Source organism: Tauraco erythrolophus, chromosome 2, assembly GCF_009769465.1.
Source record: "Tauraco erythrolophus isolate bTauEry1 chromosome 2, bTauEry1.pri, whole genome shotgun sequence".
Classification (NCBI taxonomy): domain Eukaryota; kingdom Metazoa; phylum Chordata; class Aves; order Musophagiformes; family Musophagidae; genus Tauraco; species Tauraco erythrolophus.
Window position 1 is genome coordinate 13,951,465 of NC_141466.1, and position 15,218 is coordinate 13,966,682.

At 38.9% G+C, this 15,218-nt stretch overlaps 1 protein-coding gene across 2 annotated transcripts in view; it reads left to right on the plus strand.

Annotated features, from left to right (window-relative positions):
* TBC1D32 (TBC1 domain family member 32) overlaps positions 1 to 15,218 on the plus strand; it is a 96,503-nt gene that overhangs the window by 32,742 nt on the left and 48,543 nt on the right. For both annotated transcript variants that reach the window (XM_086632107.1, XM_086632108.1), the window contains exon 22: positions 2,602 to 2,690. In XM_086632107.1, the coding sequence (XP_086488233.1) occupies positions 2,602 to 2,690 (89 nt within the window). The remainder of the gene's footprint in view (positions 1 to 2,601; positions 2,691 to 15,218) is intronic.

Here is a 15,218-nt window from a genome sequence, read left to right on the forward strand (position 1 = left end):
GAAGGGATTTTTGTATTTCTTTTTTGTAACACTCTTTTGATGATTTCAAGAGGAAATGGAATGATAAATTTCATTTTTCCAATCCAGTCAATGCTGGTAATTCTATTTGGTCATCAAGTTTTCTGAGGTGCTGGACGTAGGGGAGATAGATGTATGTTGAAGGTGATACATATTTCCGATTGGGGTAGATCTTAAGTAATGATTTTTGTGACTTTAGAAAGTCTATGTTGTTTTGGCTTTTGAGGCATTTCAGTGTGTTGCTGGAATTCTCTAGGTTTTCAGAAATAGCAGTACTTATACAATTGTTCAAAGTTCTTTGAACGATTACAGACGTTTTGGATGAGGTTTGTCTCACTCATCTACTGTGCAACAGTGAGTTTTGTAAGCCTAAGACAGACATCTGAGACTATGTAGTTAACAGAAGGGAAGTAATTAATTCTAAGTCTAAGTACTCAGAAAACTTCTGGTGTTAAGCAGACATATAGATTTGTTATAACCACTTTTTTGGGCAGTGATTGCAGAAAGCTGAAAATAAAAAATCCTACCAGATATAACTATAGCTAGAAAGCAAAGTAAAGGCAATGTTGGTGCTACTAGAAGGTTTCGTTAGAAGACCCAATTGCTTTGTGTGCTTTTTTTTTTTCTGTATTTCTTAATCATGTCACATTGCTGCAGAATCTGACATGTAATGTTTATGCTGAACTATATTTGATAATGCACAGAACTTAATCGTCTTTATATGCCCTTTATTTCTTAAACACACAGGATTTAAACATTTTTTCCTCCTTTGCATTTTTGGCTAACTAGTTGCATCATTGACAGAACAGATTATCTGTTGGGATTTTACTGCTTCTAACTGTTGACTAACCAGGTTTTTCTTTTGTGCCCTTAGAAGAAAAATGCATAAATCCTGCCAGTTTTTTTTTTACTCTACCATATAAAAATGTTTTAGAAAATGGCATAGATGAATCAGGGTCCTTCTGCCTGCCTCCGCTATTCCTTTGAGAGGTTCTACAGTACACGTGTGCAAGGGAATCTAGCTTGGAAGGTACCCTCCAGATCTGTAGCTTTGAAAGACGTATTTAAGCAGGTGAAATTATTTTTTCTTTTTTTTTCTTTTTTTTTTTCCCAATGATTATGGAGAATCTTATATTTAGGTGGTGTATCTTAGATATTCAAAGTAGATGACATCCTACCTGTAATATTTAAGCTATGCTCTGTAGTTGAGCAGTGCACATTTATCTGCACATTTGTCTGATCGGACCGTGTATTGGACCTTGTTCACTATCTTCCTTCCTGATATCCCATATGAGAGCTTGGTCTGCTTTCTCAATAGTCCTCTCTCCATGCCTGCTCTTTCTGCTCTTTTGAAGCTCCAAGCTTTGACGAACAGATGATAGAAGAAGGTTGTTGCCAGCGAAATATCCCTTGGCATTTAACTCTTTATACATGCAAATATCTAAAAAGCCTTCAGCCCAAACAAGTCAATTGCTTGCATTACCGATTTTATGAACAGCCTTGAGGTCCGAGTTGAATTGTTTTACTGTGAATTTTATCGTGAACATAAAATGTGGAAAAAGTGCATTCTTCACAGCCCTCTCTCCTACCGCCCCGAAAAATCTAATAGGGAAAATATGCTTTCATTGTATTTTAGATACGAGCGCATTTTGTGAAGACAATTTATTTTGACAAGTTCTAGAATTCTACAACTGGGAGTTTTACTTGTGGTGTTTACTTTTCTCTCTATTGAAAAACAGAGCTTTGGTTGATTTCGTGAAAGTGTGGATCTTAACTTTTCTCTCGTATCATATTGAAATGACTTGTTGATCTAACCAGTTGAATAATAACTCCCTCTGCTGTCACTGAGACTATACTTCTTAAACATGGAGAAAATAAAAGTTTGGATTTAATACAGATTAAATAAAGCCTGTAAGGACTTTGTAGTTTGTTTCTTCTGACCATGGCACCACAATCTATCTCTGAGACGATAACATCAGTGAATGTTTTTATGCATTTCTTAGTCTTTTAATGAAATTATTTCTTCAGAAGCAGTTTCGATATGCAGTGAATCAGAAGGGAAGATAATTAAGTTAGATTTGTGGAAGAAGTGGGAAGCAGCCACAGGTTGTTGTCTGTTATATGAGATGCTGTAGGATGGAAGATGTAAGCCTCAACATCCAAGCCTAGCCTTGCTACACTGAGAATAAATGGCCATATTTGGAAGCATGTGCTACTGACTAGTGTTAGAAAGGGTATTATACTAAAGGATTTGCTGTTCTTTTCATTAAGATAGATATATGTGCATTTCAAACATGGAAAAAACAGTTTAACGTTTTCGTTGTGGTTTAATGCTGAATAAGAAGTAGGACTCTTGATATGCTAAAATCTTTTTGTATGTTTAGTGATTTTTTTTTTTTTAACTGAGTTGTTTTTTTTTCCCCTAACCTTCTGTATGGTTTCTTTCTGCCATTGAGTTTTATGGTGGAAAGCACCTCTTCTTACAGAAATAATTTCATTTATAGTAAACATCACTATGAAACTATTATGTGCATAAAATATAAAACCATACATGAGTTTTTTATATTTGTCTTCCTTTGGCAGGATATCATTGACAGGCTTATAATATTGAATTCAGAAGCTAAAATTCATTCCTTATTCAGTTATGAACAATCACATATCTTTGGTCTGAGGTAAGATGCTCATTTATTATTTTCTAGTCACATTAACTAAATAGGATATAACATGCTTGGATGTGTTGCTTCTGATAAGATAACATTGTTTTTTATTATGCATGAAGGTGAAATTCCTCCTTTTTTTTAACATAAGAAGATTAAATGAAAAATGCCCTACAAAATGAGAATAGCAATGAATCTAATCTTATTACCTGTAAATGGATATATTATAATATGATAAGCAGTAATAGAAATTGCATGTTGTTATTTTGCCTACTTGATTGAAAAGAACATGTCGTACATCCATTATAGTGCATAAAACAAAAATCATAGTGAAATACTAAAATAAACAACATATTTTTTTACCACGTTTATATCAGAGTTTGGCTTATCTAGTCTCCTGTACTTAAAATTGTTTTTTTTTTAATATATTGGTTTAATTATCACAAATTTCACCAAAATCTATTTTGAGACAGAGTACCATTTGATCCCAAATATTTCTAGAAACTGAAGAAACACTTTAAAATATACTCACATTGTCTTCCTCGTATTTCATAATATTCAATGCTTTGTAATTTTTTAACATAGAAATTAGTTTCTGCATTTCTTTTCTGTTTTCCAAAGTTTAATATATAAATCCTTAAATTCACATTTTTGTTTTTAACATATTTTGTGCAATTGAAATAAAATATTTGCTGGATTGTACTTCGTAGTATGGAAAACTTTGATAACCTTGCTTGGGCAAGATCTGGCCCAATTGGTTAAGTACCGCAACGTCAGCATTCCAAAGCTGTATTTCTACTTTGTTATCACAGCAAAATTATTTCATACTATGAATGAATAACCATAAGATACAGTATAATTTACTGATAAGGATGAGCATGGAGGAGATGAACAGTGGCAGGTTTTCGAGTTGGCAGATATATGATTTTGTTGTATAAATCGGAAGCTATAAATGCTGCTTTGGAGGGAATCACTAGTTGGATAGGAATGAGAAATCCTAAGATGAAATTTGAAAAATAAGATATTTATCATTTAGGATTATACTGTCTCCATGAAAAGCTTGACAGAACTCCTGTTAATTGAATTAGGCATAAAGGAAAGTGAGATGTTTTACTTTTAAAATAAGAGTTTGCTTTTAGATTGTGTTGTACCTTTATAAGGTGAAAGAACAGATTCCTCCTACAATGATATGAGGAACCCTTGTAAGATACAGGCAGAAGTTAATTATTAGTATTAGTGTGAGCGATTGACTCTCATGCTGTAAGACAGAGACTGGTATACAAGTACCTGGATCATGTGTTGAGGTTGTGTTGAATACTTAAAAATATTTTAAACAAGCCTATTGCCTGTGAGGCAGCAGAACTACCCGTAACTACACGTATGAGCAATGTAACAAGCTCATCTGTAATTGTGTTAAAGAAGCTATATTATTACACAGATAAGATGAGCTTAGAGTTCACTGTGGTAATGACATTTTCTGCTGGACCCTGACAGCTGCTTGATTTCCAGAAAAGATTAATATTTTCAGTGTGGAAACTTGCTCATAAAAATGGTAGATATCGTAATAATTAAGTAGTAATCAGATAAAGGAAAGATTTTAGAAACGTTTAAATATAATTTTCAGTAGAGGCTTTGTGTTCTGCAGGGACTTTTGGAATCTCAGTGGTTTTAGAACCTCATATTTAACTTCATTTTTAACAGATTCATTTTTTTTTTCTCAGTCATTCAAAAGCCCTGTTCCTTTCCCCCCTGCCTTTCATTGCCTTTCCTATAAAACAAAGGAAGATACAATTCTTTGTTTTCTTATTGATTAAATGGCTTTTCATGAGCATGTGAGGGGGCTTACTGTACAAATATTTTTGCAAATAATAGAGAATCGGCACATACAAGCCTTTTATTATGACTAGTTCAACTGTCTGCACAAAGAGAATTTTTATTCTTACATAGTTATTCATAAAATTTCCCTATTAAAATGATACCAGAATTCAGGATGATTCTGGAATTTGTCATGTTTACTGTATCGTTTACAGTGTTAAGACTTGCAGGAAACCTTAGGCTATATTATCTGAATATGAGAGGTATACAGTTCATTTTAAATGCCTTTTGAAACCAAGTTCCATGAGCTTTTCTGTGAGTCCTGCTGACTGCAGACATCTGTGTTCTGTAAAGTGAACCTTGCTTTGTGTAGCTGGTTTATTCCTTGACCAAATTCCATCAAGAACGACAAATTCAGTGGCAGTTAAATCCAATAAGATCTGATGCTTAACAGATCTGAAAATGTAGAAGGTTAATTAGAAAGAGAAAAATATCTACATTTCTCCTTGCTGCTATGTAGAAATAAAATATTTAAATGTTTATGATAACTGCAGCATTGAAAAAATGAAGAGTTTTGTGACTGAATGATTTTGTTGAGAAGCGTTTGTCTAGAAACATTTCTTTCTGCTAGACTTCATACCAATAGTACAGCCAAACCTACTTTCTTTAATCGTTCACAGATCTACGTAGCTGTGTACTTCGTTATTTGGTCAGGTGTCATCGTACGTGTGGCTCACATGTGCAATGGCCTAGGATTCCTCTTCAGTAGTTTCACAGACACATATCTGGTATTCCTTTAATTGCAGCTATTGCCTGCTGCTTCTAGGATGAGATTTATTCACTTGAAGGCTCTTCTATGATGATGATGAAACTTTAGGCAGTAAGTTGGAGATAAGACTGGAAAAGTGAAAGTTCCTAATTTGTGTATACAAAGATTTTCAAACCATCATTTCCACATTCAACTTCAAAGCAGATTTGTACTTATTTAGGTAGCAGGAAGTCTCTCAATCAGCCAGTACTGGTTGAGGAAAGAACACTGGAGGCTGTCTCAGCCGCTCTTTGTACAGCCTGAAAATCTGGGTGCACAGGAACTGATGCAAAAATTCTCGATAGTCTATTTTAGAAGACTCTGAACTTAAATTGCTCTGAGAGTACAAATCCTAGAGAAAGAGAATTCAGAGCAGTAATCAAAGAAATAAATTTTTAACATACTAAACACAGAGAATTTTCTTAATTTAGTGATCAGCTTTATTTCTCTTATATTGATCTTCTGAATTATCGAATGTGAGAGAGAACAATTTTATGGAGGGTTGACCTTGGCTGGACTTCAGATGCCCACCAAAGCTGCTCTATCACTCCCCTCCTCAGCTGAACAGAGGAGAGAAAATAAAATGAAAGGCTGTATATAAAGAAAATGTAATGAAATGGGTCAAGATAAAGACAGGGAGAGATCATTCACCAGTTACTGTCACAGGCAAAACAGACTTGACCTGGGGAAATTGGCTTAATTTACTACCACTCGAATCAGAGTAGGGTAATGAGTAATAAAACCAATTCTTTAAACACCTTCCCCCTAGCTCTCCCTTCTTCCCAGGCTTAACTTTACTCCTGATTTTCTCTACCACCTCCTCCTCACACTCCCCTGAGTGACGCAGGGGAATGGGGAGTGGGAGTTGTGGTCAGTTGATCATACATTGTTTCTGCTGCTCCTTCCTCCTCAGGAGGAAGACTCCTCACATTCTTCCCGTGCTCTATTGGGGGGTCCCACCCACGGGAGACAGCTCTTCACAAACTGCTCCAACGTGAGTTCCTTTCACAAGGTGCAGTCCTTCAGGAACAGACTGCTCCAGCGTGAGTCCACCATGGGGTCAAGAGAACTGCCAGCAAACCTGCTTTAGAGTGGGCTTCTCTCTCCATGGGTCCACAGGTCCTGCCAGGACCCTGCTCCAGTGTGGACTTCCCACGGGGTCACAGCCTCCTTTGAGCGCATCTGCCTGCTCGAATGTGGGGTCCATGGGCTGCAGGTGGATCTCTGCTCCAGCACGCTTCCTCCTCCTTTTTCACTGACCTTGGTGTCTGCAGAGTGGTTTCTCTCACATATTCTCACTCCTCTCTCTGGCTGCAATTGCTGTTGTGCAGTTTTTTACTCCCACTTCTGAAATATGTTATCCCAGAGGTACTACCACCATCGCTGATGAGCTCAGCCTTGGCCAGCGGTGGGTCCATCTTGGAGCCGACTGGCACTGGCTCTATTGGACATAGGGAAGCTTCTAGCAGCTTTTCACAGAAGCCACCCCTATAGCCCCCCCCCACTACCAAAACCTGGCCACACAAACCCAGTATAAATTTTCATAAAGGTGTGGCATTAGAGAGATTAACCACCTCCCTTTCAAGGCCAAGGTCTTTGAGTCTCTGTGACTTATATTAACAAAGGAATTAAGTAAACAGCAGTAACATACTTTTTCTTTCAGACTCATGAATTGTATGGCATCAAGACAGCTTATTTAGTACTTCAGTACAGTGAATACATCCATGAGTTGTAAGTTTTTACAGGCTGCCAAGAAAAGATATGCATATTTTCCAAGTATCTGCCTAAAGCATTATTTAGGCATTTACGTATTGCTGTTTTCTCTATTCAGAAACTGGGTTTTCTTGAATGTTACTGATGCTGTGTTGTTAGCTGGATTAAAGTGTGGCAAAGTACCAAATTTTTACCTTCAATAACTAACCCTCTGTCCTTAAAAAGCGTGAATATTCCAAAATACTCAGTTAGTTTGCATAAAAGCCAGGAGAAACAGTGTTACTGGCAATAGGCATAGACTGTGGGTAGTGGGAGGGGATAAGAGTTGGTCTACAGACAGCTTTGCAAAAAGTCCCCTCATTTAACAAAGTACACTTATAACATACACTGTTCCTGGAAAAATAATGTGTTTTTTTTTTTCTTTTTTAAATGTGATAATAGGGTAGTGACAGGTGACTGAATACTTTAAAGAGGAAAAAAAAAATGTCTTTCTTTAGCTATCTTATATACATATGCTACTATTGATTCCTCCCCTCACCCCCAGTGGCTTGTTTTGACCATAAGTCAATAAAACTACTAAATATTTTGAGGTCAAAAGATCTTTTGTATGTACATTCCGAATCAGAAGAATCTTTGTTAGCCCCTCACTAGTTCACTGACATGCCTTACACTCACGAACATCAGGCAACAAGGACAGCACTCTGTTCATGAGTTTGGCTTTCTTCAGGAAAATAGCTGGAAAACTGAGAGTAAAATCTTTTCCTTCAGATATGCAAATTGGGACTGTTTGATTTTAAGGAACGAATATGCTTGCTTAGCATGGGTACCTGAAATAGCCTATTTTGTAGAATCATAATTTGAACTGCAATGAAAAACAGATTTATTTTAGGCCTGTGTAAGGTAAGCCTGAAAAAAAGAGTATTTATTACAATGCTTTATGTGAATTATCTAAATGCATTTGTGTTTCTGTGGAATTATAGAAAACTGTAAATATTAGTCTAAGTCACATGTTCATCAGTATCAGCCTCTGCATTGTAGAGCTACAGATAGGAAAAGAATATTGACTTGTTGTTTTCAGATTTGTGGAGCAAATATTTTGACATTGTTGAGTCACATTTTTTTGTCGTAAGATATCATGCTGAGTATGTTTTTTCTTATAATACTTATTTCCTTGCTTGCTGAATGGGTGCAGAAGATGATAAAATGCATTGTGTCTATTCCTGTTGGCCTGCAAAGCTAGTAAGGGAAAGATTTAAGAAAGAGGATTTAAATGCCTTATACTGTATTGACATCAAAATCAATCAGCATCTTGAAATTTGCCTCAAAGCGATATGTATTAGTCAAAATGCCATCTAGTACACTCCAGTGAAATCCAGGTGAATGAATTAAATCCTGCAGGAGTTAGGAGATGAAAAAGCACATGATAGGCAAGAGAAAATTTATAGGTTTAGGAAATACAGATAATAAACATCCATGCATTCTTTTCCATTATGTTTTCATCTGCGTTGTAAACACACCCTCTTATATAATTGCATTTTAATAATGAGGTAGCTTCAGCATATGAAATAATTTGTTCCCTTAATTGTACTTATGTTATGTCTCTTGGTAATTAATAGAATGTGTGATTTTAATGGCTGCAACACAATGGAAGGAGCATTAATTAACTTGTTCGCTAAAGGTAGAAGATATGAATCCTGATATTCTTTTTGTTCAGGTCAACATGCAATTTAGATTTATCCCGTCTTTTTCTTTCTCATTATTAAAAAGCATTATGAGGAGCAGAAGCTTTTCAAAAGTGTTCTTATATAATTCTTTAAAATCTCATTCATTATAAATTGTAGCAAGACTTTTAATTTAAAATTTTACTAGTTTCATGTTCGTCTACCTGGACTTATCCAAAGCATTTGATACTGTCCCACATGACATCCTTGTCTCTAAACTGGAAAGACATGGTTTTGATGGATGGACCACTCGGTGGATAAGGAATTGGCTGGATGATCGCTCTCAAAAAGTTGTGGTCAGTGGTTCAATGTAAAAGTGGAGGCCAGTGATGAGTGGTGTTCCTCAGGTGTCAGTACTGGGGCCAGTGCTATTTAGCATCTTTGTTGGTGACATGGAGAGTGGGACTGAGTGCACCCTCAGCAAGTTTGCAGATGACACCAAGTTGTGGGGTGTTGTGGACATACTGGAGGGAAGGGATGCCATCCAGAGGGACCTTGAGAGGCTGGAGAGGTGGGCCTGTGAGAACCTCATGAAGTTCAACAAGGCCAAGTGCAAGGTCCTACACGTGGGTCGGGGCAATCCCAAGCACAAGTACAGGCTGGGCAGAGAATGGATTGAGAGCAGCTGTGAGGAGAAGACTTGGGAGTGCTGGTGGATGAGAAGCTCAACATGAGCCGGCAATGTGCGCTGGCAGCCCAGAAAGCCAGCCGTATCCTGGGCTGCATCAAAAGGAGCATGGCCAGCAGGTCGAGTTAAGTGATTCTGCCCCTCTACTCAGCTCTCGTGAGACCCCACCTGGAATACTGCGTTCAGCTCTGGAGTCCCCAACACAAGAAGGACATGGAGCTGCTGGAGTGGGTCCAGAGGAGAGCCATGAAGATGATCCGAGGGCTGGAACACCTCTGCTATGAAGACAGGCTGAGAGAGTTGTGGCTGTTCAGCCTGGAGAAGAGAAGGCTCCGGGGTGATCTTATAGCAGCCTTCCAGTACTTAAATGGGGCCTACAGGAAAGCTGGAGAGGGACTTTTTCCAAGGGCATGTAGTGACAGGACAAGGGGCAATGGATTTAAACTGAAAGAGGGCAGATTTAGATTAGATATAAAGAAGAAATTTTTCACTCAGAGGGTGGTGAGGCACTGGAACAGGTTGCCCAGAGAGGTGGTGGATGCCCCATCCCTGGAAGTGTTCAAAGCCAGGTTGGATGAGGCTTTGGGCAACCTGGTGTAGTGGATGGTTTCCCTCGCCCATGGCAGAGGGTTTGGAACTCGATGATCTTTGAGGTGCCTTCCAACCCTAACCATTCTATGATTCTATGATTTTCTTTTCCATCTTTTTTGCAGAGCCAGCAACAAGGCTCTACCTCTTGCTTTCCACATATCTTTGTTTTAATTATACTGTCATAACCCTTGAACACTGTTGTCTTATGTCACTGGTGAATCTTTTTGATCACTAACATTTGAGTGAGTGGCTGGTACATCTAGTCTTGCAACAAGATTTATGGTGCTATTGGCTGATTGTACTGAAGAAAACTTTCTCATGCCACATCCCATGGCATTGAACTTGCTTACGTCTTTGTGAATGGAAGAAAGCCATATTCATGGAGTTCCTCCTCTCGAGAGGAGGGAGGAGTATGGTGCAAGCAGGGAGGAACTGAGCCTGATGGTATTTATTTCTTCCTCTGGATCTACCAGATTTGAATTCTTATGATGGAGGCAGGAAAGACTATGTAGTCCTCCAGTTATTTTCTACCAAACATTTTTCCATTAAATAAGGAGAATTGATTGAGTTTATAATTAATTAATGACCCATTTTCTAGTATTTTAAGTGTATTTTCTTTTTAGTAAGTGACGTACAGTTCTTTGGAAATAAACCTCTTCAAGTGTGCATGCTGGATGTGTGTGAGGGAAAAGACTTCTGCAGTAGTGATGACTGGAGAGTGCACGTGTTTTGTAAATCTTTGACCTCTGTTTAATAACACAAAGGTAAAAGAGGACAACGTCTACATTAATAATGACGGGATTTGCAGTAGGATTATGTTGGCATGCTTCCATATCGTGTAGTTACATAGTTAATTCATTTTTTTTCTAGTTTATGTGTTAGTAGAAGTTTGTTAGGTTTATTAATTTAAAACAATTTATGATTTATAAAATAAGATCAGCAGATTCTGTGATAGGATTATGTCACTTATTTGTTGATTTATTTTTTTTTCCTTACTTCTCTAAGGGAAATTAAAATGCTTCACGTCTTGCAATTTAAAATCTGCTTCACTTCTCAATCCTCTGGGCTGGCAAGTGATGCTCATGAATAGCATTTTTGTTTAGCTGTGGAAACTCTTTACTATTAGCAATCACATTACATGTGATTCATAAGTAAGTTGGGTAGCTAAAGGGCTGTAGGTGATCTTTTGAAAATCTTTTCATGTGGAAAACTTCGTAAGGAATACATCAGTCGCTGAGTTTTCTTACTGGGAGAAACATGACCGCCCTGAGGTAGTAGTAGCTTCCAGTGCCCTGGGCATTGAAGGTGTAACTCAGGTTACTGATAAATACTCTATATCCAGAAGATCTCATATTTTTCAAAACCACTATGAGCATTGCCTTCAATGGGCCAAGGAAAACCCTTGATTCTTCAGCAAGACAGCAAGACCACATTCAAAGGCATGTTCTGTCTGCTCATTACTAATGCCCTTTGTTCAGTTTGCACAGGCAGCATGCAAAGCTTTGCATGGCTGAAGCTTCCAAGTGCCCTCTGTGTTCTAACGCTGACTAGATAGCTTTTGGGTTTGTTTTTGCTAGCCATTTGCCTTTGTCTACTGGTCTGGCACACTTGATAGTAATTGCCACTCACTGTTTGGATCAGTCTTCTGACTGATTCTCTTTACAGCTCAGGCCATTACTCAAAGCATAAATGTTTTGAGGCTGTCCTCCATGATGATGACACTGGAATTATTTAATTTCTCTGTTGATATACGTATTCATTTAGCAAAAAGGAGGTCCTACTACTGCAGAGTTTCTAGTCCTCATTTTTTTCCATTTCTGTTTTTAATATTGATTCCTGGGTGAGAAAGAAAGACCTTGTCCCATAGCTGAGCTCTCTACAAATGTCATGCTATATATTCTGCACTGGCTTGAATCAACAAAATGTTTTACTAAAGACCAGTTTAGACCTCCATTTCGAGGTCACATCACTGGAACACCTTCCAGACAGCATAGATGCAAGCATTTCAGGTTTGGTAAGCCATTGCACACTGCCTGAACACATATATTATTGAGATTGCCGTACAGTTTACTTTGGATGTACCAGTTTCTTTTTTCCCTATGGTGGATGGACTTCTGCTAATAGCATGAAACTTTATCTTCTTTTACTGGGACTATGTGCTGGCTGGGACAGAGATAATTATCTTAGTAATAGCCCACATGGTGCTGATTTTTGAATTTGTGATTGAAACAGTATTGATAGCACACCTGTGTTTTGGCTGACAATGTGCAAACACTGCTCAGCAGTAGGGCTTTCTTTTTTTCTCCGCTCCCCAGCCAGTAAGCTAGGGGTGTGCAAGAGGTTGGGAATCAGCGCACATGGGACAGCTGACCTGAGTTGACCAGAGGAATGTTTCATACCATATAACATCCCACTCAGCAATAAAAACTGTGGGGACGGAGGTTGGTCTTACACATAGCCATTGCTCGGAGGCTGGCTAGGCATTGGTCTGCTTATGGGAAGTGGGAATGAGTGAACAGCTGGATGGGTGCTTAGTTGTTGACTGGTGTCAACCCACCACAGACTATTAAAACTACTACTAAAAGAACAGTATCTTGCATCTTTCATTGCCAGCTGAGCATTTGCTCCTGAAGTGAGGACAGAGCATCAGACTGGCTTTGGAAAGAACATAAGTTTTGAAAGTAAGGAAGAATAATATATGGGAGTGTAGTCGAAACTGCAGAAAACTAGAATTGGTTTTACTGTAATAAAGGTGGTGTTTGAGAGAGGTGTGATTTGAATTTTTGGGAAAAAAAACAAACAACTGAGAAAATGGGAATACAGGGAACATCATATTATTTTGCATTCTTAGAAGGAACTCATAGAATCGTAGAATGGTTAGGGTTGGAAGGGACCTCAAAGATCATCTAGTTCCAACCCCCCTGCCATGGGCAGGGAAACCTCCACTACACCAGGTTGCCCAAAGCCTCATCCAACCTGGCCTTGAATACTTCCAGGTATGGGGCATCTACAACTTCTCTGGGCAACCTGTTCCACTGCCTCACCACCCTCAGAGTGAAAAATTTATTCCTTATATCTAATCTAAATCTGCCCTCTTTCAGTTTAAATCCATTGCCCCTTGTCCTATCACTACATGCCCTTGTAAAAAGTCCCTCTCCAGCTTTCCTGTAGAAAAAAACATTTGAGAAATATGATAATAAGCTATCCTCATAATGGTTGTTTTTAGCAACTCAAATAAGTTCATAGGTAATTCAATTATATTATTTCAGGTAAAAAAAAATTAGGCAACATAAAAATGAACAAGTGTTTTTTTTTTTGGCAGCTAGAATTATTTATTAGCTGGTTTATTTCCCATGAAGGACCTTCTGTTCTGTATAATTAAAGAAGTCATTATGATTCCAACTACCAGAACCAAGGAGATAGTCAGTTTACATAGGTACACAAGTACTAGATAGCATGCCTTCTTTCAGACTGGAGATTTCTACAGTGAAATATTAGTTGTGAAATTATAGTTGAAGGGGACAATCCAGGGAGCACTGTCCAAGGAAGACAGGGATGACATAGGATAGGAAATGCAGAATTCGGAAACGAAGTTACTAATTACTACCATATTTTCACGACTATGAGATGTATTTTGATTTTTCTGAATTTCTTTAAAATTACTGTTCTATAACAGACTGCTTTAGATAACCTTTTATTTTATCTATATTGCAGTTTGTTCCTGGGTACATGGTATACCTTAGTAGTACTTTTCACAGAATTATGGAATTGAGATTGAAAGGGAGTTTGAAGATTGTGTAGTCCAACTGCTCTGATGAAAGTGGGTTTGACTAGAGAACATTACTCAGAGCTGTGTCCAGTCTGCTTTAGAATATCTTCAAGGCTGGTGATCTTGTAGCATCTCTGGGCAACTTGTTCCACTGTTTCACCACCGTTACAGTATGTTAAAATGGAATTTTCTGTGTTTCAATTCATTCCCACTGCCTCTTGTCCTTTCACTGAGTACCACTGAGAAGAGTCTGGCTTCCTCTTCTTCAAACCCTCCTGTCAGATATTTATAGGCACTGGAACAGGTTGCCCAGAGAAATTGTGGATGCCTCATCCCTGGAAGTGTTCAAGGCCAGGTTAGATGAGGCTTTGGGCAACCTGATGTAGTGGAGGATTTCTCTGCCCATGGCAGGGGGCTTGGAACTAGATGATCTTTGAGGTCCCTTCCAACCCTAACCATTCTATGATTCTATGATTCTATGACAAGATCTCCTCTGAGCCTTCTCTTCTCTCAGCCTCTTTCCCTACATCAGATGTCTGTGGATGATGCCTGCTTTGAATTTAGTAAGGCCTTTGACGTTATTTCACACAGCATTCTCTTGGAGGAACTGGCTACTTATGGCTTGGACTGGTGTACTCTTCACTGGATAAAAAAACCTGACTGGATGGCTGAACCCAAAGAGTGGTGATGAATGGAGTTAAATCTCCAGGCTGGTCACAAGTGTTGTTCCCCAGGGCTCAGTATTGGGGCCTGTTCTGTTTAATATCTTCATCAATGATCTAGATGAAGGCATCGAGTGCACCCTCAGTAAGTTTGCAGACAACAGCAAGTTGGTCAGGAGCATTGATCTGCTTGAGGGCAGGAAGGTTCTACAGAGGGATTTGGATGGGCTGGATCAATGGGCTAAAGCCAATTGTATGAAGTTCAACAAGTCTCAGTGCTGGGTCCTGCACTTGGGTCACAACAACTCCATGCAACGCTGCAGGCTTGGGGAAGAGTGGCTGGAAAGCTGTCCAGTGGAAAGGGACCTGGGAGTGTTTTTCGACAGCTGGCTGAATATGAGCCAGCAGTGTGCCCAGGTGGCCAAGGCCAATGGCATTCTGGCTTGTATCAAAAATAGCATGGCCAGCAGCACTAGGGAAGTGATTGTCTCCCTGCACTCAGCACTGGAGAGGCCGCACCACAAATACTGTGTTCAGTTTTGGGCCCCTCGCTACAAGAAAGACATTGAGGTGCTGGAGCATGTCCAAAGAAGGACAGCAAAGCTGGTGAAGGGAACTGGGGTTGTTTAGCCTGGAGGAAAGGAGACTCAGGGGAGACCCTATCGCTCACTACAACTACCTGGAAGGAGGTTGTAGTGAGGTGGGTGTCGGTCTCCTCCCAAGTAACAAGTGATAGGACAGGGGGAAATGCCCTCGAATTGCACCAGGGGAAGTTTCAATTGGATGTTAGGAAAAATTTCTTCCCCGAAAGGATTCTCAGGCATTGGAACAGGCTG